Here is a 23,595-nt window from a genome sequence, read left to right as displayed (position 1 = left end):
TACTACATGCCAAATCTCCATAAATTGAAAGTTGACTCTGTCCAATTCCGAGTGGCGGTGTCAAACTAAAATGTCCTCGGACAACCTCACATGCGTTTCATTCGCCTATTCTAGTTTAGGACAATATTAGAGTCAACCATACAGTATGCATCAAACCTTAGTTGGCAAAAACAATTACTCATCCAGCAACTGTTGACATAACATTAAGTACCGTGTACTAATATCATTTACTCTTGGCTTAGTATCACATGGAAGAAAGATGATACTCAATTTACGTTTCTTCTTGGTTGGATGGAATTAAGAATATGACTCCATCTACCATTGGATGCCAGAGATCGCCTAGCAATAACAAAGAGAGAACCCCCATTCCAAGTCCAACCACCATAGGCAGCTCCTCAATTACATTAATTTATGAAGACTCCTTTTCTGGTTCGTTCTTTATTGCAGTGCTCTTCAGATTGAGCGCAGAAAAGGGAAAGCCGAAAGAGCAAGATAAAAGAGTGTGTTCCAGCAGAAATTTTGTTTTCTGACCAGAAGAAAGAGTTAAATTTCCAGCACGATTTGGTTAGCTGTTGAGAGATGCAGAGGAAGGACGATAAAGGGTAAAAGAACAAATCGAATGGCGACACTAATCCCATCGAAAGAGACCCAATGTAAGTAAAAACCGAAGCGCCCTCCAAGAAACAATGAAGAGATTCGAGAGAATCCTATGTTGCAAAGGGAAAAAAAGGTGAAAGAAGTGATTTTTTTGCTAATTTTCAGGAAAAAGAAACAGCACCAACCTTCCAAATTACACCTCCGCCATCTATACACAGCCCATGCCAGATCAAGCTGATCCCTCACTCTAAAACTCACGAATTTGTCTTCGCCTATTAAGATGAAAGAAGAAAATGGGGACGCACTGTATCTCTGACTAATTCTTAAGAAGAAGAAAGAACAGCTAAGTTAAGCTAAAGCATGCTCAGGACCTGGAGTCACCACCCCCGGGCTCGGCGGGCTTGTGTAGGGCGGCGCCGCAGCAGTAGCAGCTGGCGGCGGGGGTGGCGGAGGCGGCAATTCCGCTGGCGGCGTTGGCGGAGGGGAGAGTGGCAATGATGGAGACGTCGGCGGAGGGGCAGTGGGGATCGCGATGGGTGGGCTCAGGATCGGGCTGGGCGGTGGCGGGTAGGATGAGGGAGTAGCTGAGGTAGTCGGGCTGGGAGGAGGGTTCGAGCTAGATGGGACGGGCTGGGTCGACGAGGACCCGGGATCGGGGGTAGAAGGGTAGATTGGGTTGGTGGGTGTGGTGGGGGAGACGACGGGGGAAGAGAAAGTGCAGGAGGAGGAGTCGCCGGAGCATTGGTGGGCGTGGGAACGGTGGTGGAGGGAGTGACGCAAGGGGCCGAAGCCGACGACGAGGCCGAGGACGACGAGCGCGGTAACAATGAAGATGAAGATCTTTGTTGCTTTCCCCACATAACACATTCTGCCCGCGGGGGGCGTCTGTCTGTCTGTCTGTCCTGGGATTCTGCTAAAATGGATAAAAACCAGTGAGGAGGCTGGGATCGATTTCTGACTGACGAGGAGAGACGGGGGGGTCTGTCCTAACGTTGGTTTCGATTTCAAGAGAGAGAAGGCGATGGGGGGGTCCGGTCCGGACGTGCTCCTCTTTTCCTCTCGTTTTTTGTCTCTTTGGATGTCGTTTTGGTCTTTTTCTCATGGCGATCGAGGAGAGGAGGGACGAGGAGGGAGCAGATGGAGGATGAGCTTGCATTTGGGATTCTTTCTTGGTTGGTATGTGTGCTGTGCTGCGCTTTTTGGGAGGGTGGCACGTGAACCCCATTATGGGACAAAAGACTCAGTTGAAAAACAATCTTATAAGTTATAACCCATGTGTTTTGCGTCATTTAGCAACTAAAATAATTAGAAATTCGCGACTCTTTGATGTCCTTAGAAATCGAGTTTTCCAAGTTGCAAGAAGACGTCTCGCAGCGGTTTGATCCTGGCGAGCTTGGGGCGCGCCTAGGGAGCTTTTTGCACGAGAGATGCCCCGACACGAAGAAGACGACTAAGGCTCGCCTCGCCGGTAGTGCGAAACGGCCAACCGGTGGAAATACGCCGCGTGTGTTCTGACAGATAGGCGTCGGATCTTAGTTCATCTTAATGCAGTGAGTGAGGGTCCCCTACCTTACTAAGTCGCTGGGAAACTTGTACACCTGAAAAAGTTGTCGTTGATATTTCCCTCCTCGGCCTCACCAAGGCAGCCACTTCAAACTTTTGGTTTCGTGTGTGTTTTGATAACGACACAAGATTTTTATTTTCGAAATGTAAATTCACTTTATAACAGTATAAAATTTTTACGATTGAAGAGCCGTTGGTTGTTTGGCGGCGCCATAGCGGATACTCTTTCACACCAGGTGCATAGGCCGGTAACGACGGCCACCGTGTTACAACTCATACCCATTCTCTAGTTAAGAAAACATTTTTTTAGGGAAATTTAAAAAAAAAAAAAAAAGGACATCAAGCGCCTTCATCTTCTCAAATAAACATCTAAAGTTAACATTGTTTTAAATAAGGGCTTGAAGTGTCTTCATTGTCTCAAATAAGGGACTAAATTGGATATTATTTCAAATAAATGCATGAAATAGCTATATCAATCTCAAAAAAGGGCATGACTCATCGGTTGATAGGGGCATTTTCGTCATTTTTTTACTTTTTCTATTTTTCAAAAATTAAAAAGAAAAATTGAAACCGTAAAAGAAAAAAAAAAGGAAAGGAGACACGGGCCCTTTCCCTTTTCTTTTTACTCTTACTTTTTTTTTTAAATTTTAATTTAATTAATTAAAAGTTAAAATTAAATTTTAACGAAAATGCCCTTGATCGGCGGGAATATTTGGTCGGCCGTTGTGATCGGGCCCTTATTTGAAACATGATCACTTCAGGTCTTTATCGGAGATAAAGAGAAAACTTCAAGCCTCTAACTCAAACAATGGTCACTTCATGTTCTTATTTAAGAAAATTATGGCACTTGAGCCTTTATCTAGCATTTTCCCCTTTTATGAATTGCTGACCGATTTCTTAGTTAGAATGGTTGTTCCCGTGCTTCATTCCGGATTCAGTAGTTATTCTTCTGGTGCATCTTGCTTGCTCTTCGAGTTCGTGGTCGCTTCGATCATTTGGTCGAGCTTCATGTGTGTGGTGTGAGACTTTATGACATTTTTCATAAGGCAACATTTATATGCATTATCCTAATTCAACATAGTTGAGGTAAGCTTATGATAAGATCATCGTGGCACTAATATAATGAATATTCACCGAAAATTCCATGTGTAAGAGTTTATTTGACACTAATCAATGATCAACCGATAGTGTCCCCGCTTAACTTTTCTTTTTGGAGGGAAAAGGATAAAGCTGCTCATTTCCCCCACACTCAAGTTAAGGACAATGGCTCGAAGAAGACAAAACAAAAGCTCAGACAGTGACTGGAAGATTTATTGACAACGCACATATACAACCAGAAGATGAACATTCCGGGTTAAGAGAGATTCAAAACATTGCCCTTTTATCCTATGAGAAAGTCTCGACCACCCAATCCATTGCATTCCTCCCTAGAGGTTTCCTGCATATCATGGGAAAGCCTATATGCAGACCACAAGCCACGCATGAGAAAAATCTGATATGAGAAACAAAACAGACTAGATTTTTCTTGCAAAATAAGGGACTTCATTACACCATTCACATGAAAAAACACAAGACCAGATAGATAGACACAAGGAATTGCCATTCAAAACCACTCACTGGCCAAAGGCAACAAAGGAGAGAAGTTGAAGCCAACATGACGAGCATTTTGAGTTCTGCATCACCTGCTGAAACGGGGTCCAAGGGCAGATTCTTCTGTGGAGAACTCGGTCAGGATTTGACAATGGTCAATCATGGCGGACAAGAAGTCTGGCGAGCGGAGAGGCTTAGTTACAGGAAAGCTCTCTCATTCAACTCTGGCAGGGTATTCAAGAATCTCAAAGCCGTGGCATACGAGGTGTCCACAGAGTCAGGGGCAAGTGATAATACCCTTTGCTCAACCTTGACTCAATTGAATTTTTTGTCTCGTTCAAAAGTTGAAGCATCACGTTAAGATTAGCAACTTTGCTCAACCTTGACTCAATTGAATTTTATAGTTCATAGCTGCTTCCACCCTCTCCAATACCCTGCGACCCAAATGACTGTGGCTACATTGTATCATTTGTACATGTTTTGCCAGTTTCCAGGACCGGTAATTGCCCCATACTTGTTTCTGAGAAATTTATCTCCCATTCCATCATCTCTCTATATGCCTTCTTGTGGTGATTATTTCCTCCATATATCCCATCTGTCGCATTCTGGATATTCTGAAAGCGAGGCAAAGAGAAACGTTAATCCAAAGAGAAGCTGTAAACCTAGCTGTCATTACATTGTGCAGGCTACAACATCTCCTGGTACATATGATGAGAAGATGTTAGCAAACTATGTACCAATCTATGTAATGCTCCCTGTAAGTACCAATAAATCTTCCCCGACAAAAAACGCAAAATGCAACTAAAGATGGCAAACTAATAACTCTACTACCAATGCTTACTTTCAGCTTGAGGTCATCACAGTTTATAACACTTTCAAGGACAGAGATGGGATAGAGCAGCAGCTCAAGAAGCTGAGTGCAGCAGGCGTTGATGGAATAATGGTTGATGTCTGGTGGGGAATTGTGGAATCCCAAGGTCCTAAACAGTATGACTGGACTGCATATAGGAGCCTGTTTCAGATTGTTCAAGGATGCAATCTGAAGATACAAGCTATAATGTCGTTCCACCAATGTGGTGGAAATATCGGAGATGCGGTAAACATCCCAATTCCTAAATGGGTACTAGGCATTCAAGAAAAAGACCCTGATATATTCTACACAAATAGAAATGGCAACAGGAACAGAGAATATCTCACAATTGGTGTGGATGACCAACCTCTCTTTTACGGAAGAACTGCTGTACAGGTGATTATGAGCTTTATTTATCATGTTTGAGTCTTGCATAGCCACTGCTAGCCACTGAAAGAGTTGAGCTGGCTTCAAGATAAGCATCATGACATCATATATGACAGGGAAAATTTCAAAATCCAACTTGAGTTTTCTCACCCATATCAATATGTATCCCCTCCTTAAACCTGCAATTTGCACCTCAAGACAAAATTTAAAGCTTAAAAGACTCATTAGCACCTCTTTCAAGTAGAAAACCACACAAAAACTACCCATCACCGCCTAACCAATCCAAGGTCCACCGTACCCAAGCACAAAATCAGCCGCCATGTTTGATGCCGCACACCGTCAACAGATCCGCCGCCTAACGCCGCTCGCCAACCAGCACCAAACCAACCACCACGATCCTCCCCCTCCCTTTTGCACAAAGCTCTAAAAGAGCTCGGCCATGGAGCTTGCGCTTGAGCTTTGTCCAAAGCTCGGTCACCATGGCTATGGAGCTCAGGCTCGAACTCTGTTCAAAGCTCAACACAGCCGTGATATCGAGCTCCGAGAGACTTTGAGCCCGACCAGGATCTGGGCTGTCACAGAAGGCGGACAGTCCCTGACCTCCGATTTGGTGTTGATGTCAGTTGCAACGTCCTCAAAGCTAGGAAGCCAAGCATGAGGAGAGAGGGGGGCTTGGGACACATCTTTGTTCCCTAAACAAACCCCAACTTTAAGTCCAATCCCAATTCTGCCATGAACTTTTTTTTTAATCTAAAAAATCATAAACTTCCACTATATTCTCAAATTCACCCTGTGTTAAAAAACTGCATCTGGTTTCTTCAAATTATCAACATCAGAGTCAATTAGATGTTCATTATCAAAACCTGTGTCTTCACCAACACCCTCACCTCGTATGGAACAACATCCTCATGAAGTTGATAATTTTGAAGAAACCAATGGTGATTTTTGGACATGGGAGTAGATTTGGGACTAGAGTGAAAATTGTTGATTATTTATTTACAAAAAAAAAAAAAAAATGGGGCTGGGATTGAACCTAAAGTTGGACGGTTTTTAGGGAATTAGGTCATTGGGGAACGACTGAGGAGGAGGAAAGAGGAATGGATTTTCAAAAGTGAGATACAAATTGGTGTACGGGTATTAAAGTGAGAATGGTAGTCGATAGTTTCCCCATATGTTTATCTGGGCAATAATGAATTTGTCCTAGAATGAACACAACAAACACTAGACAGAAATACATAAGGTTTACCTCATTATTAAGAACCATTAGAAGGAAATAGAGGTTTCAAGCACACATTACTAAAAAGGGAAAAATAATTTGAGAACTAGAAGATATATTTTTGAGTGGAAAAGGCATCTTAAGAATATACAAATATAGTATGCACACTCATGATCATGAATTTTTAGCTCATGCTATCAAATTATTTAGACTACATAATTACAGAAAAATAATATCAGCCAGACTGCTGCAATTTGCATAGTGATACTTTTTATACTAAATCAGATGTAAGTACATTAAACCAAATTAGGCATTTCTTTCAGTTGTTCTATCCTTTTTATGTGATAAATTGTCTGATTCACATTTTATAATGTCGTATTGTGCATTCAGATGTATAGTGACTACATGAAGAGCTTCAGGGAAAACATGTCAGATTTCCTGGAATCAGGACAGATAATAGACATTGAAGTAGGTTTAGGACCTGCAGGGGAGCTAAGATACCCCTCTTATCCAGAAAGTCAAGGCTGGGTTTTTCCTGGTATCGGGGAATTTCAGGTAACAGTCACCCTCAAACAATGTCTGCATAACTGTAAGGCATTCTTCCCTTGGATGTTAACCAGGGTAATAACAGAAACAATGGACTTCAATTTCAGTGCTACGACAAGTATCTCATAGAAGATTTCAGGGAGGCTGCAATAAATGTGGGTCATCCCAAATGGGAACTCCCAGATAATGCAGGAAGTTACAATGCCACTCCTGAATCAACAGAATTCTTTGGTCCAAACGGGGCATACCTCACCGAGAGAGGAAAGTTTTTCCTGACTTGGTACTCTAACAAATTAATAACCCACGGTGATCAGATAATGGATGAAGCCAACCAGGTATTCCTAGGCAGTAGAGTCAAGCTAGCGGCCAAGGTGACTCCCCATATCACAAGCAACTAAAGCATTTATCTAGTTATGTGTTTTTAGAATCAGAACTTAGCTATATCAACCAAATGCCATCACGAATCAGGTATCTGGCATACATTGGTGGTATAAAGATGATAGTCATGCTGCAGAGCTCACTTCTGGATACTACAATCTGAATGACAGAGATGGCTACAGACCTATTGCGAGGATGCTGTCAAGGCATCATGCAATTCTTAATTTCACATGTCTTGAGATGCGAGACTCTGAACAAACTGCTCCTGCTAAAAGCGCGCCCGAGGAACTCGTGCAGCTGGTACTACTTTCTATTCTTTAAAACAGTACAATAAAAAGTAGTTAATAACAATAATCATGATTGGAAATAATTAAGAGAAAACTTAAACTCCAGTTGAAAGATCTGCGATCTCTACCAGAATTGAATTTATTACTATAAGAAAATCATGATAGCCAGGGAAAGATAATCAAATAAATGAGTCCACTTGGGGTCCATATTTTGCAGGTTCTGAGTGGATGTTGGAGAGAGAAAATTGAGGTAGCGGGAGAGAATGCACTTTCAACATATGATCGAGCTGCCTACAATCAGATACTTCTAAATGCTAGGCCCAATGGGGTCAGTAGAGATGGCCCGCCAAAGCTGAAAATGTATGGAATAACATACCTTCGTTTATCAGACAAGTTACTCGGAGGAAACAACTTCAAGATATTCAAGACATTTGTGAAGAAAATGCATGCTGATCAGGTAAAGGAAACCCTCACGAAATCTCTGTGTAAATCTTCATTGGATGTCCAAACACTCTCTTTGTTTGGTCCAGGGCCACTGTGCGGATTCAAGAAAGTATGGCCAACGTTTAGATCCACTAGAGCGTTCAAATCCAAAGCTTCCAATTGAAGATTTGCTAGAAGCAACCAAACCAATGAAGCCATTTCCATGGGATAAAGAGACAGACATGGGCGTCGGTGGTGCACTTGCGGATTTCTTCGACAAATTCATAGAAACAATCACCTCTTTCTTGAAGTGAGAAGACCAGAGAACGAGAAAGAGTGAATAGCAGTACAATATTGCCCATTGAGGCACACGGGAAAGAGTGAATAGCAGTAAAATATTGCCCATTGAGGCACAGACATCTCCAAAGATCAAAGTCCTTTCATGGCAAATCAGATCCTGTAGGAGTAAAACTGCTACTCTCCACTTTTTGTTTCTGTTCACATAAAATGAGCCTAAACTAGTTCTCAGAAATAATCGCCCCAAGAACAGTTCCCTTCTTTAAAATTGTGAAACCTATGGTTATCCCACATAATGATCTCACGGCCTGTGAGTTCTGAAATAAACTTTGTCACAGTGTGGCAATCCCCACAAAAATGAAGATTCTTGGTTATCCTAATTATGGTCACTGGACCTGTGTTAATAAGAGCTAAAGGAATCACCAAATTTTCCCTGTGATCCCAGAGCATTTTCTCCTTGAGTTCTTCCTCCAAGTCATATAACACTGAACTTATATCAGGTTCATATCCAACCTTTGTCAATTCACCATTCAATTCCTTCAACTTGGCATATATATGCTGACTGTTCATGTGACCTATCTCCTACCAAGAAGCGATGGACCATCTTATCCACTTCAGTAAAACTGTATCCTGATGGTTTTCTCAACTGTGACCTCTCATCATGGCTCTAACTCTTTCGACATCAAGCCATCTTTTCTCAGCGGTATATTTGTTCGAAAGACATATATCCACCCACCCACACCACCACGATCAATAGAAAACAGTTTCCAGCAGAGGTTTCTGCCAGCTGAACATTTCTATTCCACCTGCAGGCTGAAAGGAGGGCAGACCATATGTCACTTGTGGCTTCTAATTCCAAAGTCTCGATCAGTTTGTATGCTTCGGCCAAGATCCACCAAACATGTAAGATGTGTAACTGTAGGCTTGACTTTATACTGCTTTTCCATTTTCTCAAATATTTCTCTGCCATCATCAACTAAACCTGCATGGCTACATGCCGAAGAAAATAGACCCTCATCTGGAGTAATACCTTCTTCCACCATCGCATAAAACCTGGCAACAGCCTCCCTTCCCTTTCCATGCATCGCGTATTCAGAAATTATAGAAGTGCAAGGAAACAAATCTAATGGGGCAATTCATCTAAAGCGCGATGTGAAGAGGTTAAACCCACATTTCGAACACATGTCCACGAAGGCAGTTCCTATAATAGTGTTGGCACCAAATCCTCTCTTACCCAGATACGACAGAACAGACGTGCCAGAATGCAAGGCCGTGATCTGATCACAAGCTCCAAAAACAGCTGCAACAGTGACTTCCTCAGGTTGTATTCCTTCACGAACCATCGGGCAGAAAAGCTTCATGCTCTCCAGAGCATCTCCAGTCTTCACATAAGCAGATATCATCAAGTTCCATGACACTGTATCAATTACCGTCGCCTCAAACAATCTCCTTGCTTCCAATACAAAATAGGAAGTACAATGCATGTCTCTGAGAGCATTCACCACAAATCCGTTGCAAAGACTATCTCCATTCCGGACAGCATAGGCGTGAACCTCTTTCCCCACCTTCACTCCACTAAGGTTAAACAAAGCCGTGAGAAGAGCGAGCAAAGTTGTTCCATCTAAAACGAGTCCATCCTTCTTCATTTCTCGGAAAACCAATAAAGCCTCTTCCGCTTTGCATTCCTTGCATAACCAGTACATCATCGTATTCCGAGAAGTTGAGTCTCTTTCACGCATTCCGTCAAACACGGCCCTCGCAGCTTCAAATATCCCCAAACCCCAGATACATGGCGAGCAAAGAACTGGCCGGATTAACATCAGACTCCAACCCCGCTAAGCACTATCACGCCATGAACTCTTTTCCCGATTTCGACAAACAACAGATCACCGCGGGACTTCAAGACAAAAAGGGTAAGTGAACTTATCCGCCTTTCGACCGAAACTCAAGACATTTCCCGGTACAAGACGAGGGACTTGAAAGGGAAACCGCTACGAGCGTAGCCCCTGATCATGGAATGCCACAAGAACGGATTTTTCCAACTCAATGTGTGTCAAGCATTACCGGGGCCCCTTCATCGCGAGATCAAAGAGCCAAATAATAATAATAAGCAAAAAGAAAGGAAAATGGAGATGCGGGGTATCGATCCCCGTACCTCTCGCATGCTAAGCGAGCGCTCTACCATCTGAGCTACATCCCCCTCTGCTGTTGCGATGCTACTTAAAACATATAAAAAACGAATAAGCGTCACGCAGAATTAATTGTTATTCATTACTACCCCGAAATGGTCGACTTTTGACGTGTGTCGTGAAAAGGAAAAATGTGCAGATAAATGGTAAATTTCCAAGTTTTATATATGGATGCGGATCAAATGAGTCAAAATATCTTCAAACTTTCTCTTGATGCGATTGTTCTTTTTCATTCACTCGGTTAGCGCACACGACGTCGAGATACCTCTCCTCTCGGCTTAAATTCGATCCGAAAGGGCTTAAATAATAATTTGGACCCTCAAAACAGCAAATACGAAAGTCAAACCGAGCTTGCGGTTGCATTGTTTAGATTACCTCGCATGAAGTTAGGAGACTAGATAAACAACTCCCCAGTGGATTGAAATTAGTTGAAATCAGGCTCATCAGAACGGACGTTTCGGATATAGAAAAGAAGGGGGAAAAAAAGGGTGTGGAAAAAAATAATGAGAAGTCCAGAAATCCATCTGGACTGGTCGAAACGTAATAAACGCAAAGGAGAAGGGCAGGTAGCGAGCACGACCCCCCGCAAAGATTATGGGCGTTCCCACTTCGTTCTCGTCACGTCTATCCTCGCGGTGGCGTCCTTCTTCTCTGTCCTCGCGCGTTCAAGAACGAAAAAAAAAGAAAAAAAAGGAACATGCAAATGGAAGAAGAAACAACTCGTCGCTCCGGGCTCTAGATCGTTTGCGGGCGCGCTTCTTCTGTGATCGTCACGCAAACCAAAAATTTTCTTGATTTCCTTTTTCTCCCCCCCATCGGCTCGAGAAGAGAGTTTCTTGATTTTCCAGCAAAGGTCGGTTTTTGACACGTCCCCCGTTGGTCTTGGTGTGTTTGTCTATTTTTTTTTTTCTCTTTTCTTTTTGGTCATTAGGACGTTCCAATCTTCTTGATCCCGAGTGAATTGACGTAAGGGGACGTGCTCATTGTTGGATCAAGCAACAGCAGGAGGAGGAGGAGGAGGAGGAGGAGGGAGAAGAAAAAAAGGCTGTTTGGGTTTTACGTGGCAAAGGTGATTCTTTTTTTCTGTCTTTTCTGAGAAAATCCGAATGGGATGAAATGAGAAGAAAAGAGAGAGAATGGAGATGTGAGAAGAAATAGATATGAGAGTCAAACGCGGGTCGGTCATCTTCGTGATTCTGCTATGCGCATTGGCCGCTGGGACCTCGGAAGGCAAGAGAAAAGCTGTGCAAGAACTCGTCGGAGATGGAGGCGTTTCATTGCCACCACGGGCGGCGAGTTCCGACATGGTACGAGGATTTTTCACGTGTTTTTTCTTTTTTTATTATTATTTCCTTTTTCGAGTTTTGGAATTTCTTTTGCCTCCTCTGGAGCTTAACTTATAGATATGTATGTATGTGTTTCCTGGCTGAATCTATTTAGCTCGTTTGTCTTTAGCTGGAAAAGCTCCTGGAAAAGGGAGAGCTGTTTCCAAAGAATTTGTCCTTGCCTAGATGATCGGATGGCCTGTAAAGTGCGTAGTATTGTTTGACAAAAGACAAATTCGAGGGTCCCGAACAACAAAAAACGACAAATGGGAGGAACAAAATTGATTCATCAGGTGTTTCGTAATGCATAAATTTTCAGGATGGGAGTTAATTGAGATGTTCCTGGGGAAAAAATGAAAATATACTTGAAAGAGAAGAATCTGAACCTGTGCTGCAAACTATAGAGAGAAAAAATGTAGATGAAAGAACCCTTTTTGGATACTTAGTAGCTGGATATCTAAGGAACAACGGTGGCACTTACACATATTTGACTTGACAACCCCATTCATTTGCACTTTGAGGTGATGAACTCCCCTGAAATTTCAAATGTGTTATGTTGATAACAGACAGAGCAAGCATGGATTTACTGCGAGAATGAACTGATGGCCAGGGCAGAGGTGATGCGGGATTTTGATGTATACGCACTGCAGGAGGCAATCTATGGCCTTAGATCAATCAAAGGAAACATGGACAAAGCCTTGGGAACTCTGCCACCCGATGTGAAACGCATGCTCTTGGATTGCTTAAGAGAGAACAATATCCGAGCACGCACTTCCAATGGGGAGCCGAACTCCAGGAACTGGTTCATGGAGTGCGTGGAGTTTCTCTTCTATTGGCCAAATATTCCTCGGAGAAATCTGGTAGGCAGGTCAGATCACCGGATAACATGGCCTGATGTACTAGCACCAGCTCCATCAAGGTCTCAACGTAAAAATATAATGCCAAGTCCTGCTCCGTCTCCGTCTCCGAACCAAAATGTAGCAATTAGCCCTTCTCCGTATTCTGCAACAGCATCTCCGAGTCCCAGTCCAGCTCCATCTAATCTTGCTCCAACCATTTCTCCATCCCCAAAACCACAAGCTCCCGTGGAGTCACCAGGGGAGCCATCTTTATCGCCAGATAAGAGTGAGCCACCGGAGCCACCGCCAACTAGTGAACTTCTACCTATGAGGACACATGTTGCTCCAAGCCATACACCTAAGAAAGACGATGATCACAAACGGACGAAAAGCGCAATAGTTGCCGGGTGTACAGTGGCTGGGACATTTCTGTTTGCCTCACTAATCTTCCTATTATGCTGGTCCAAGGGCAGGAACAAGAAAGTTGATCCCAGAGCAGGACAAAGAGATGATAGACCTCTTCTAAACTTGGGCTTGAGTGATTTCTCTGCAGGTATTCGTTTATTAGGTGTCACTTTAAACATTGGCATGTTATCATTCTAAATTTCTGATGTCTGATTTGACAATATGTGAACTTTTTCAGGTTCCTCCCAAAAATCCCATAGCATTGGAAATTCAAGCGGTAAACGACTGAGTTCTAATAGTGGAAAGAGCCCATCCTTTGTGAATCACCTTTCCATGGTATCCGACCATCATGGTTCGTCGCCGCCTGAAGTATCCTCCCTGGAAACAACTGGAGTAGTGCCCCTTCCTCCACTGAAGCCACCTCCTGGAAAATCAGCTCCATCACCTCCTGGACCACCACCTCCGGGCCCACCACCTCCTGGACCACCACCACCACCACCTCTTCTCCGGCCGCAGCCTCCACCACCACCAAAAGTTGCTCGCCCTCCACCACTACCTCCTAAAGGAGCTTCACCTCTTAGACCAAACCAGCAGGATGACCCCAATGCAGAATCCGAACCCAAAACCAAGTTGAAGCCATTTTTCTGGGATAAGGTCCTAGCAAATTCTGATCAGACAATGGTCTGGCATGAGATCAAATCTGGTTCCTTCCAGTAAGTCTAGGATCTATCTTGGATTGACTTAGTCAATTGAGTACTAAGTGGGATTTGAAATTGACTTTGTCAATAAAGAACTTACTTCTCGAATGGTCATTCTTCTGATATTTTTCACAGGTTCAATGAGGAGATGATGGAGTCATTATTTGGATACAGCACTGTGGATAAGAACAAAACTGACCGTAAAAAAGAATCATTATCACTGGAAACTCCACAGTATATTCAAATTATTGATACGAAAAAAGCACAGAACCTCTCAATTCTACTACGGGCACTTAATGTGACAACGGAGGAAGTCTGTGACGCCCTTCAAGAAGGTAACCTCTACATTTGGATTGGAATTCATGTTTGTGTTGCATCTGTGCATTTTAGTTGTGCTTTACTCCGCGACCGTACCAAACAACCTCATTTGATATGATAGCCTAAAAGAATATTCTTTTCATACCATACTAACTAACACAGAGTTTCATGTCCCATGCTTTTCTCATATGCTAAACAAATGCAAAATTTATTGAAATTGGTCCCAGAAATTAAATCATCATGGTGACAAGTATTGATCATATTTGCCTCTTCATGTAGAGCCTCCTCTCCTCTATGTTGATCTTCTTCAAGTAACCACTAGATAGATCCTAGTATATACTTTGTAGAATCTGATAAGCAAGCAAGATGACATCCTTGCTTGCAACTATGACAAGGAGACCTACTTTGCGAAGCCTGATGCTTCAATAGCTCATGGCCTGGTTTCATGATCTTGAGAGAGATTGTGATCTAGAGGTCGGTGACCTATTAAAGTCTTATCAATTTTCTTTGTGCCCTCAGACTATTTCCTGTTGTCTGCAAGACAACAAGTGTAACTGAGATACAATCCAGTTATTGAATCCTGTATATGCCTTGGGAATCGGTAAGCAAACAATGACTAGAAAGGATGAGTTGCTATTCTCAAGTTGTTATGTAGACCAATTCACTGCTTTTATACTAAAGTGGGAGAAAGTGAGTTCTCAACTTTTCACGGATATATCATTCTTTATTACTTGTAAATGTGGTGGCTGATTCTTATGCTTGTAATATTACAGGTACTCAGCTTCCGGTGGAGCTTCTCCAGACTCTTCTAAAAATGGCTCCAACAACACAAGAAGAACTGAAACTCCGATTGTTTAGTGGTGAAATATCTCAACTTGGCCCTGCAGAGAGGTTTTTAAAGGTCTTGGTCGAAATCCCATATGCTTTCAAGCGAGTGGAAACACTACTATTTATGAACTCAGCTCAGGAAGAAGTATCCAGTATCAAAGAATCCTTGACGACTCTAGAGGTGAATGATTACTACTTAGTTGAGACTGGATGTTTCTTGCACTTCTGTTTCTTTGATTTATACACACTTCTCTTTTAAACTCGAGTTAGCAGAAGTGCGAGACATTCCCATCACCATTTGTCAGTTATATGATAGGAAACTTAGGGCATACCTAGCTCTAATTCCTATACAGTTCTGCACAGAGATAATGTAGATTGATCATTGTCATTCCATAGCCAAAATTAACCTCTTTTAATTGCAGGTCGCCTGCGGTAAACTCAGAGAGAGCAGACTGTTCCTTAAACTCTTAGAAGCAGTCCTCAAAACCGGTAACCGCATGAATGATGGGACGTATAGAGGTGGTGCGCAGGCATTTAAGCTTGACACACTATTGAAATTGTCAGATGTCAGAGGAAAGGATGGTAAAACCACCCTTTTGCATTTCGTCGTTCAGGAGATCATCCGTTCTGAAGGAATTCGGGCTGCTCGTTCTGCAAGCGAGAGCCAAAGCATGTCTAGTGTTAGATCGGAAGATCTCGTGGATGACCTGAGCCATGATTCAGCAGAACATTATCGTGCTCTTGGGCTGCAGGTGGTTTCTGGAGTCAGCAACGAACTTGAAGACGTGAAAAAAGCTGCCGTAATTGATGCTGATGGTTTATCAGCTTCAGTAGCAAAGCTGGAGATCTCACTTGCAAAGACTAAACAGTTCCTGAAAACCGAGATGAAGAGCATGGAGGAAGAAAGCAAATTCTGTGACTCGCTCACCAGTTTTACTGAGCATATAGAAGGTGATGTTGCATGGATATTGGAGGAAGAGAAGAGGATAATGGCTTTGGTGGAAAGCACTGCAGCTTACTTCCATGGAAGCGCGGGGAAATCAGAAGGGTTACGTCTCTTTGTGATCATACGTGATTTCGTGATAATGTTGGATAAGGTCTGCAAAGAAGTGAGAGATTCAGCAATGAAGACAGTTAAGACTTCCAGAACAGAGACACCAACTGCATCGCCTTCCCGAGAAAACCATCAGCCATCACCAGATATCCGGCAGCGACTATTTCCAGCAATTTTAGACCGACATATGTATGATTCTAGTTCAGATGACGAGAGCCTGTCTGCATAGTTTTGTACTGGTTTGCTGGTCTTTATTCAATGAGAAGTTGGTGGAATTCTAAGTATAGTCATCTTTATACTTGTAAGAGAAGTGAGTTGAACGGACAATGCAAACTACATTCAGACTCACCGAAACTGATTTTAATAGAGGCAGCTTTTCAGCTTTAGTTATGTTTTATTAACATAAGAACTTTGTTGTTTGGGCTTTGTCCAGTAATTGCCGCTTGAGGAAGAAGGAATGCTAAACGGCCTTTCATCCAGGAATATCCACATGACATCAATGATTTAAACAACAGATAAGCTCGCATGAGCCATGCTGATCATGGAAGACCAGGTGCACATGGTACTGCAGATTATTTAGACCAATTATTCTGCAACTGATGAATGTACAACAATATTGAGTAAAATGCAAGAAACACATGTCATCTCACTTGTTCAGCCTCCCCTCCGTTATTCATAGATGCAAACATTCACATGCCAAATCGTCCATTGTTTGGGACAGAAAAGTGAAACTTTGAAGCAAAGACAGATCTGCGTCGGACTCATTACTGTGCAAATCAACTGGGGATCAACAAGTGTTTATATGGCAACAAGCCCCACATAAATAGTAACGAGCTCGCAGCTACCTGTCGTCTGTAGATCCTTATCCAACAAAAAAGATGCCTTTGACTCAGAAGAGATAATGACATCCATTGATGCACCATCATCTCGTTATTCACTACCAGATCCGGCATCTACATCAGGCCAATTAGCATATGCCGAGGCCAAACCTGCTGATGAGAAAAAAAGACTTTACAGCAACCGCTAAAGCTTTCTCTTGCTGCAGAAGGGTAAACTTCACCAACATCATGTTGCTGTGCATATACTTGATAGTTCAATGCTGCTTGTGTCAAACCTCATTTGTTTGCACTAACTCCTGAGAAAAACAGAGTTTTAGAACCATAAATACACATGTTCAGCTTCGAATTGCCTTAGCGATCATGGGCTTGCACCGTATTACAGTGCCTTAAAAGAAGTGCCATGCAAGTTTTCTCCGTGCCAGCTTCTTTAACTCAACCCACGAGTAACATTTCGGATTCAGGAAAACTCTGTCAATCGTGTTGCTATCCAGACAGGAGAGCGAAAAAAAGAAAAAATGAGCTCATCCCGTGGCTTCCGAGTCTATCCCTCATGCAAAGGCATGCTGGATAAGCTCCATATGATCCATTCCAATGCATCTGCTACTACTGAGGACTTCTCTCCACTCACAAACTCTTTTATAATGCCATTTACTTCTACCGAACTCTTCCCCGTTTCCTTATCCATACTTCTGTTCTTCATAAGTTTCCATACCCTCAATGATTCCTCCTGCAAACCCATATCAGCATAAATATTGGATAAAAGAATATAAGTCCCACAATCATCAGCTTTTAGCTCCACAAGCTTCTTGACTGCAACTTCTGCGAGCATTATATCTTGATGAGTTCGACATGCTAAGAGCAGAGATCCCCAGAGAGCAGCACAATCGGGTTTCATAGGCATGGATGTTATGACTTCTCGGGCACTATCTAATTGACCGGACCTACCAAGGAGATCGACCAAACAGCTATAGTGCTCAAGCTTGGGTTCTATACCATAAACTCCTTTCATCTGTTCAAAGATACTGAGACCTTCATAGACAAAACCTGCATGACTGCATGCCGTAATAACTGCAAGGAAAAGCATATCGTCACTCCGTACATTTCTTTCCAAAACCATCTGCTTGAATAATTCCAAAGCTTTCTTTCCATGGCCATTAGTACCATATCCAAAAATCATCACGCTATAGCAAATGGCATTTCTCTCAGACATGCTATCAAAAGTCGTGCTGGCCTCACTGACTCTCCCACATTTCATGTACATATCGAGAAGTGCAGCTTGAACGACTATGTCAACGTCTATTCTATTCCTCTCCATATAGATATGTATCCATCTCCCTTGAACAAGCGCCCCCAGCTGGGCACATGCTGATAGTGCTCCAACCACTGCAACCTTGTCAACCTTCACATGCTCCAAAAGCATCTGCTTAAAAAGTTTCAATGCTTCCCGGGGATTTCCACGCGAAACATATCCATCTAGCAGAATGCTCCAAGATATCACATTTTTCCGTGGCATCATATCAAATAGCTCACGAGCAGCCGTCACATCTCCCATCTTTACATATCCAGCAATCATAGAATTCCATGAAATAATATCTCTGATAGGCATGTTATCAAAGAAAAGTCGAGCCCTCACAACATCACCACTTCTCTGACAAAATCAAAGGAGGCCTGTAAGCACAAATTCTCTGAGAGATAAATGATCACTTATATGCATCTACATTTCAGGAGGAGAAATTACTTCATGGAAAATGCAACTTTCTTACAGTTCCATCACTTCGAATTTGCTAGAAGTTGCAATCTTTATCTTATAATCTCTGAAGCGAATTCCTTTCCATCTCCTTTGCAGGTAAAATTTAATTAAGTTCCCAACAAACAAAGGAAAATAACTTCGTATATAACCAAACCCGCATTCCAAGGCATCTAATAACAGTTGTTAAGAGCAACAGAAAAACAAGATCTGAAGTATCATTATTTCCTCTTAACTAGGGGTAAAAAAGAAGATAAAGACACGGTCATAAGCAACTATAATATTCCACTAACATTACTTTAGCCAGATGCCTTCACATTCATGTGGAAAAAACCGCATAAAGGCAAAGCCTCAAGGAAAGCAAACTTCTCTGCAACCCCAGAGTTACTACTTAATTAAAGAAATCATGTAGAACAGACCTTACCATAAGCATCTATCATCATAGACCAAGAAATCACATCCGTTTCAGGCATTTCATCGAACACCTTCTGGGCCTCTTCTGTATTCCCGCACCCTACATAGGCACCCAACAATAGATTCCAAGACACCAAATCTTTTTCCTCGACCCCATCAAAAGCCATCCTCGCACAACCTATTTCTCCACACTTCCCGTACATACCAATCAATCCATTCACTGCGAACACGTGACAAAGTCTTCCTCTCTTCACTAACTCCCCATGAACCAGCCTTCCCTCGGCCAAGCCCTTCATCATCCCGCATGCTTTTAACACAAAAGGGTACGTGTAATGATCCCCCACAACGCCCTTTCTTCTCATACCCGCGTAAAAGCTCCATGCTTTTTCTGGGTTTGAGCTGCTGACGTAGCCCCTGATCATGGCGTTGTACATGAAAACACTCTGCAGGTGAATTTGGACGAACACAGACCGCGCGCAGTCCATATTGGGCGTGTTCAACGATGTCAGGGAAGTGAGGAGCTTGCTCAACGTGAAGGAATCGGAGATGAAGCCGGTCGTAATAAGTTGGGCATGGATTTGGAGGATTTGCGACGTGTTTTTGGATCTTTGAAGAAGTGCAATCAGTGGGCTTCTGAGGTGTGATGGGGATGGAGAGTGTGTGGAGGTTGATGTCTTGTATTCTGTTATTGAAGAAATTATAAGGCGGTTCCGAAAGACCCCCTACGACTGGACAGCACGGGGGTCCCGCTCCCCGGTGAGCTGGCGGGGGTCCGGGGGCCGCCCGTGCGGGGGTCGCGGGGCGAGCGCCCCTGAGCCGCCAGAGGCGTTTTATGTTCGGTTATAGAATGATTTCTATAGGAAAATTAAATATTTTAGGCTATGTGGGCAATTTTGTAATTTGTGCCATGTAGGGTTTCGCTATATATGTTTAGGGCGAAACAGGTCTCTATAATAAAGAGGGTGTGAGAAAGAGCGGCTGTACACTTTTCTACGTTATTAGTGAAACAGATCTCATTTCCCCGTGGACGTAGGTAGGCGGAACATCTCCGCTACCGAACCACGTAAATTCTTGTGTTGTGCGAATTTTCATTACTTTCTTGCATCGTTGATAGGATCGAATTTAGATATTTGACAGAGTGAACCATAATGGGCGCAACGAGAAACCGACACCACCTCTGCTGAACTCGTATCAAAGACAGAAGAGCTCGGATTGAATACTGAAGAAGCGGGAAAGTATGCCAAGACATGCTTCTTGGAACTGACAACGTGGGTGCTGCGTTCTATAATCTCATGGCCTTAATTCAACTGGATAGTTACATACGCAAACTTGGGGAAACGACATCGGAACGGCTCCGATGTACTTGATCGATGTCGCATATTCTGCAAATTGATTATCTTTCGAAATAAATAAATCTCTCTTTGTTGCTGCTTGTTCTCCCTCGCCTTTCCTTTCCTCGTCCGCAAGCTCTTTTGCTTCGGCGATGACCGCCACTTCCCCCACCCCCCCGCGGCGGCGTTGCCTCCTAGGTTTTGTCCTCTTTGCTTTCAACGGTGCCTTCATGAGCTCGATTTTCTCCGTCATTCGGCTCGATCTCGTGACGTCTGTGTTCCTGGATGAGCTACTGCCGAAGTGGGCCCCACTTCATGCTCGACAACACCATGGATGGCTGCGTGCTGGCTAGATTGCGCTCTGTTATTTTTTGCAAGTATTGAACAGTCCAATTTTAATTTGGCAACTAACTTTGAACATTGTATAAACATATAGAATCTAAATGAAAGGACTGCTACATTGTCGAGACCTGCGTGTTGGTGACGTGAAATCACCGTGTAGATATTAAGAGATCCAGATTCAAGTATGACCCAAGGGAATAGATTAAAATAGAAGGTCATATTGCATTCGACCTCGATCTGAAAAGCCTATTAATGGACCTCGACCAAGAGGAAAACAAGAGACTCCGACCAACTTGAGGAAAAATATTGAAAAAGCTCTAAACATATTATATTTTTATTAATTTAATCATAAATTTTTTAATTGTGTCATTTGAGTCTTAAGTCAATGACAAAAAAAAAAAATTGAGCATTAAATCTCTTTACGTTTTGCCAATTGAGTCCGTCAAGTAAATTTTGACCGAAAAGCATTGACATAGAAGTCGAACGTCTTACTTGAAACAGGCAACGTTCACGTGTACATTTTTTAATAATATTTTATATTTTTTCTCATTTTTTCTTTTTCCTTCTCTTTTTTTTTTTTTTTGCTTTTCTTTTTCCACACTCAGGGGAGGGCAACACTTCGCCACATCAGACGAGGATGGCCCTCACCAAGCCAAGCATGGGTGTCCCTAGCCCAAGACCGGCTAGAGCGGCCCTCATTAGCGGCCGATGAAGACCGTCGGGCCCTCTCTATCCATGGTTTAAAAAAAAGAGAGAAAAATATATAATATATATATAAATAAGTCCAATGAAAAATATTTAAAAAATTTTAAAAAAAATTATTCGCATCAGCTGGCGTGCCACACGGGACAGCCAGCTTTCATGCCAATAATTTCCGGTCACATACAATTACTTTGTAGTCAAGGTAGAACCAGAGAAGAAGCCTTAGTTTGTTTTTCCAATTGCCTATTGGTCGGAAGAGTCTCAAGTCGAATTGGCACTGACACTATGGTACAATCCACTGAGGGTGAGCCCCAGGCCTAGTTCAAATCGGGAACCGGGACTGAATTGATTCAGACCGATCAATTAAAGGCTAGTTTTAGAGAGTATTGACTCGGTTCCCATTTCCAAGAGCTTAAAGCCTATTTTGCTGGGGAGAAATACTTTTGCACTTGGCAAAAACTTAAAAGTGTTCTTGATGATATTTCTAAAAGTGAATTTCTACTCTAGAGTTGAGCCTATTTTGCTAGGGAGAAATACTTTTGCACTTAGCAAAAATTTAGAGTATGCAATTCTAAAGTAGAAATTCACTTTCAAAAGTGTTATCATGCGCACTTTAACTTGTGAAGCAGAAATTCTTTTGGTAATTTAACTTCTGAAGTAGAAATTCGTTTGGTAAAAATGTTTACTTCTAAAGTTATTTTTTCCCCAATTTGAGAAGTTAAAAAAAATTATTTTTCAACTCGATAAGTACTTCTCGTCTCATCCTCATTTTATTACGCTCTCATTCTCTTTTTGACCTCGCTCGCCTCCGTCGTCACCCACCATTGACCACCGTTAACCGCCGACCATCACCCATCGCCGTCCACTGCAAACATCCGTCGGCCGCCACCCACCGACCGCTCCTCGCCACTAACCACCACCGCCCATGCCCACCGCCGCCAATCGCTAACCAACATTGTCGCCGCCACCACCGACCATCGCTAGCCGCCGCCGCCCATCGCCGCCCCTTGCCGCCAATCGCCACCACCACCCATCGCCGCCCACCGTTGGCCGCCCCCTGTCGTCGGCCGCCACCACCGAGTCGCCGTCTCCGGCCGCCAGGGTAAAAAATAAATAATATTATTTTATTTTTAAAAAGTAAATAATATTTTTAATAATAAAAATTAATTTTTAAGAAATTTAAAAAGTTTAAAAATGAAGTTTTAGAAATTTTTCAGCTACCGAAAATAATTTTTCATAGATAATTTCATAAGTAGAAATTTTCAACCAAACGAATTTCTCTAATCAGAAATCAACTTTTTGGAGTATAAGTAGAAAAATCAACTTCTGCTTCTAAGTATAAGTAGAAAAATCAACTTCCGGTCAGAAGTTGATTTCTGAAGCAGGAGTATTGTCATGCGTGCCCTTAAACCATGAACAAATAACAACATATCTACTTTACCGACGTCTGTTTCATATAGTGAAACAATGCTATTTAATATGTCATTATGGAAATTTGGGTTTTTTACCTAAAACATAACATTTCAATTCTCGGATAAAATCGAGAACCGCATCGATACTGATCAATTCCAAAAGCGACTAGTTCGATTCCTAGTTCCAATGGTTCCCAACCTAGAGCCCGGTAACTCACTAAGCACCAACCCATTTTGAAGTTGATTTGGCCTACTATTTGTTACTTTGAAATCAAGCCTACTATTTGTTACTTTGAAATCAAAGAAATGCGCAATATTTGTATTGAATGTAAGATATGCAAAACCGGCAAAACAAAATGCCATATGCAGCTTTTACAATGCAGTAAATGAAGGAGAAAATTGTCTAAAAAGTTCTAAATCTATTATACGGCTTAAATTCGGTCAATTTTGTCCTAAACATTTGCACGAAATTCTAATGCAATTTATCCAATCAATTTAAATCGGAAATTGCTAACTTCAAGTGTTAGTAAACCGTACAATAGATTTAAAATTTTCTGGATAATTTTCTCGTAAGTTAAAGGGTGGAGGATTGCGATTCCTAACACGCACCTCTTTTAACTTGAGCATGTCACAAAGCTTCTGCCTTGCACCGAATCCCGCAATCGACCCGTAAAAAAAGATGAATTAGAGTGTCTCAAATTGACTTTACGATCTGGAGAAACTTGTGTTGGACTGCAACTAGAAGTGGTCGCCACCATCATCACGTCCTCCGTTGTTGACGGCAATCATCATGTAGTAACCATGCGGATTCCATCTACTTTTTCGCAGAGGCCGAAAACGATGGAGATCAGAGTTGTGAAACATTTTTCGCGTCATGCTCGAGCGGCCTCCTCGGATTCAAAAGGAGACCATCATGTCGGATCACAAAGAGGCTTCCTTTCGGTTTCGGTATTCTCCAGTAAGGAAAGACCAAAAAGAAGAAGATATGAACACGCCCCACCAGTGGAATGAAAGTCAA

General features: G+C 42.5%; 4 protein-coding genes, 1 non-coding gene and 1 pseudogene across 8 annotated transcripts; 2 read left to right on the top strand and 4 right to left on the bottom strand.

Annotated features, from left to right (window-relative positions):
• Nucleotides 1-152: 152 nt before the first annotated feature.
• On the bottom strand, nucleotides 153-2,221 carry LOC115752353 (proline-rich receptor-like protein kinase PERK8). The gene has a single exon (XM_030690498.2). The coding sequence runs from the start codon at nucleotides 1,462-1,464 to the stop codon at nucleotides 946-948; it is 519 nt and encodes a 172-aa protein (XP_030546358.1). The 5' UTR covers nucleotides 1,465-2,221; the 3' UTR covers nucleotides 153-945.
• Nucleotides 2,222-3,916: 1,695 nt separating this feature from the next.
• Nucleotides 3,917-9,061, top strand: LOC115752351 (beta-amylase). Of its 2 annotated transcripts, XM_048271436.1 has the most exons (10): nucleotides 3,917-4,033; nucleotides 4,436-4,507; nucleotides 4,598-4,996; nucleotides 6,594-6,758; nucleotides 6,857-7,120; nucleotides 7,218-7,427; nucleotides 7,632-7,871; nucleotides 7,945-8,203; nucleotides 8,248-8,296; nucleotides 8,947-9,061. In XM_048271436.1, the coding sequence occupies exons 2-8, from the start codon at nucleotides 4,469-4,471 to the stop codon at nucleotides 8,149-8,151; spliced, it is 1,524 nt and encodes a 507-aa protein (XP_048127393.1). In that variant the 5' UTR covers nucleotides 3,917-4,033; nucleotides 4,436-4,468; the 3' UTR covers nucleotides 8,152-8,203; nucleotides 8,248-8,296; nucleotides 8,947-9,061. The 2 variants fall into 2 exon arrangements, with proteins under 2 accessions (XP_048127393.1, XP_048127394.1); XM_048271437.1 differs by lacking the exon at nucleotides 8,947-9,061 and having other exon boundaries at nucleotides 8,248-8,303.
• LOC115752341 lies at nucleotides 8,218-10,686 on the bottom strand (annotated as a pseudogene).
• Nucleotides 10,262-10,334, bottom strand: TRNAA-AGC. The gene has a single exon. It is a non-coding gene; the product is annotated as a tRNA-Ala (tRNA).
• A 509-nt stretch (nucleotides 10,687-11,195) lies between the features above and the next one.
• Nucleotides 11,196-16,176, top strand: LOC115752349 (formin-like protein 3). Of its 2 annotated transcripts, none has more exons than XM_030690491.2 (6): nucleotides 11,196-11,630; nucleotides 12,299-13,040; nucleotides 13,131-13,605; nucleotides 13,726-13,925; nucleotides 14,682-14,917; nucleotides 15,159-16,176. In XM_030690491.2, exons 1-6 carry the CDS (start codon nucleotides 11,484-11,486, stop codon nucleotides 16,017-16,019), a joined length of 2,661 nt encoding a protein of 886 aa, XP_030546351.1. In that variant the 5' UTR covers nucleotides 11,196-11,483; the 3' UTR covers nucleotides 16,020-16,176. The 2 variants fall into 2 exon arrangements, with proteins under 2 accessions (XP_030546351.1, XP_030546350.1); XM_030690490.2 differs by having other exon boundaries at nucleotides 12,215-13,040.
• A 395-nt stretch (nucleotides 16,177-16,571) lies between these two features.
• Nucleotides 16,572-20,052, bottom strand: LOC115752350 (pentatricopeptide repeat-containing protein At3g29230-like). Of its 2 annotated transcripts, none has more exons than XM_048271425.1 (3): nucleotides 19,926-20,052; nucleotides 18,796-19,443; nucleotides 16,572-18,277 (listed from the first exon to the last, which is right to left on the bottom strand). In XM_048271425.1, exons 1-3 carry the CDS (start codon nucleotides 20,037-20,039, stop codon nucleotides 17,171-17,173), a joined length of 1,869 nt encoding a protein of 622 aa, XP_048127382.1. In that variant the 5' UTR covers nucleotides 20,040-20,052; the 3' UTR covers nucleotides 16,572-17,170. The 2 variants fall into 2 exon arrangements, with proteins under 2 accessions (XP_048127382.1, XP_030546352.1); XM_030690492.2 differs by having other exon boundaries at nucleotides 18,796-19,449; nucleotides 19,932-20,045.
• Between the last annotated feature and the right edge of the window lie 3,543 nt (nucleotides 20,053-23,595).

This window comes from Rhodamnia argentea, chromosome 10, assembly GCF_020921035.1.
Source record: "Rhodamnia argentea isolate NSW1041297 chromosome 10, ASM2092103v1, whole genome shotgun sequence".
Taxonomy (NCBI): Eukaryota; Viridiplantae; Streptophyta; class Magnoliopsida; order Myrtales; family Myrtaceae; genus Rhodamnia; species Rhodamnia argentea.
The sequence above is the reverse complement of the archived record's forward strand: the minus strand, read 5'-3'. Positions and strand labels throughout refer to the sequence as shown.

Bases quoted from the DNA above. Each gene is read 5' to 3' on its own strand.
- LOC115752353 (XM_030690498.2), bottom strand. From the start codon at position 1,464: ATGTGTTATGTGGGGAAAGCAACAAAGATCTTCATCTTCATTGTTACC.
- LOC115752351 (XM_048271436.1), top strand. From the start codon at position 4,469: ATGTTAGCAAACTATGTACCAATCTATGTAATGCTCCCT. The intron at 7,121-7,217 runs GTGACTCCCCAT...ATCACGAATCAG, and splicing joins GAGTCAAGCTAGCGGCCAAG to GTATCTGGCATACATTGGTG. The intron at 7,428-7,631 runs GTACTACTTTCT...CATATTTTGCAG, and splicing joins CCGAGGAACTCGTGCAGCTG to GTTCTGAGTGGATGTTGGAG.
- LOC115752349 (XM_030690490.2), top strand. From the start codon at position 11,484: ATGAGAGTCAAACGCGGGTCGGTCATCTTCGTGATTCTGCTATGCGCA. The intron at 13,606-13,725 runs GTAAGTCTAGGA...TATTTTTCACAG, and splicing joins ATCAAATCTGGTTCCTTCCA to GTTCAATGAGGAGATGATGG. The intron at 14,918-15,158 runs GTGAATGATTAC...TTTTAATTGCAG, and splicing joins AATCCTTGACGACTCTAGAG to GTCGCCTGCGGTAAACTCAG.
- LOC115752350 (XM_048271425.1), bottom strand. From the start codon at position 20,039: ATGTCTTGGCATACTTTCCCGCTTCTTCAGTATTCAATCCGAGCTCTT. The intron at 19,444-19,925 runs GTCAAATATCTA...TCCACACACTCT, and splicing joins CGCCCATTATGGTTCACTCT to CCATCCCCATCACACCTCAG. The intron at 18,278-18,795 runs GTCTGTTCTACA...TGATTTTGTCAG, and splicing joins TGATAGATGCTTATGGTAAG to AGAAGTGGTGATGTTGTGAG.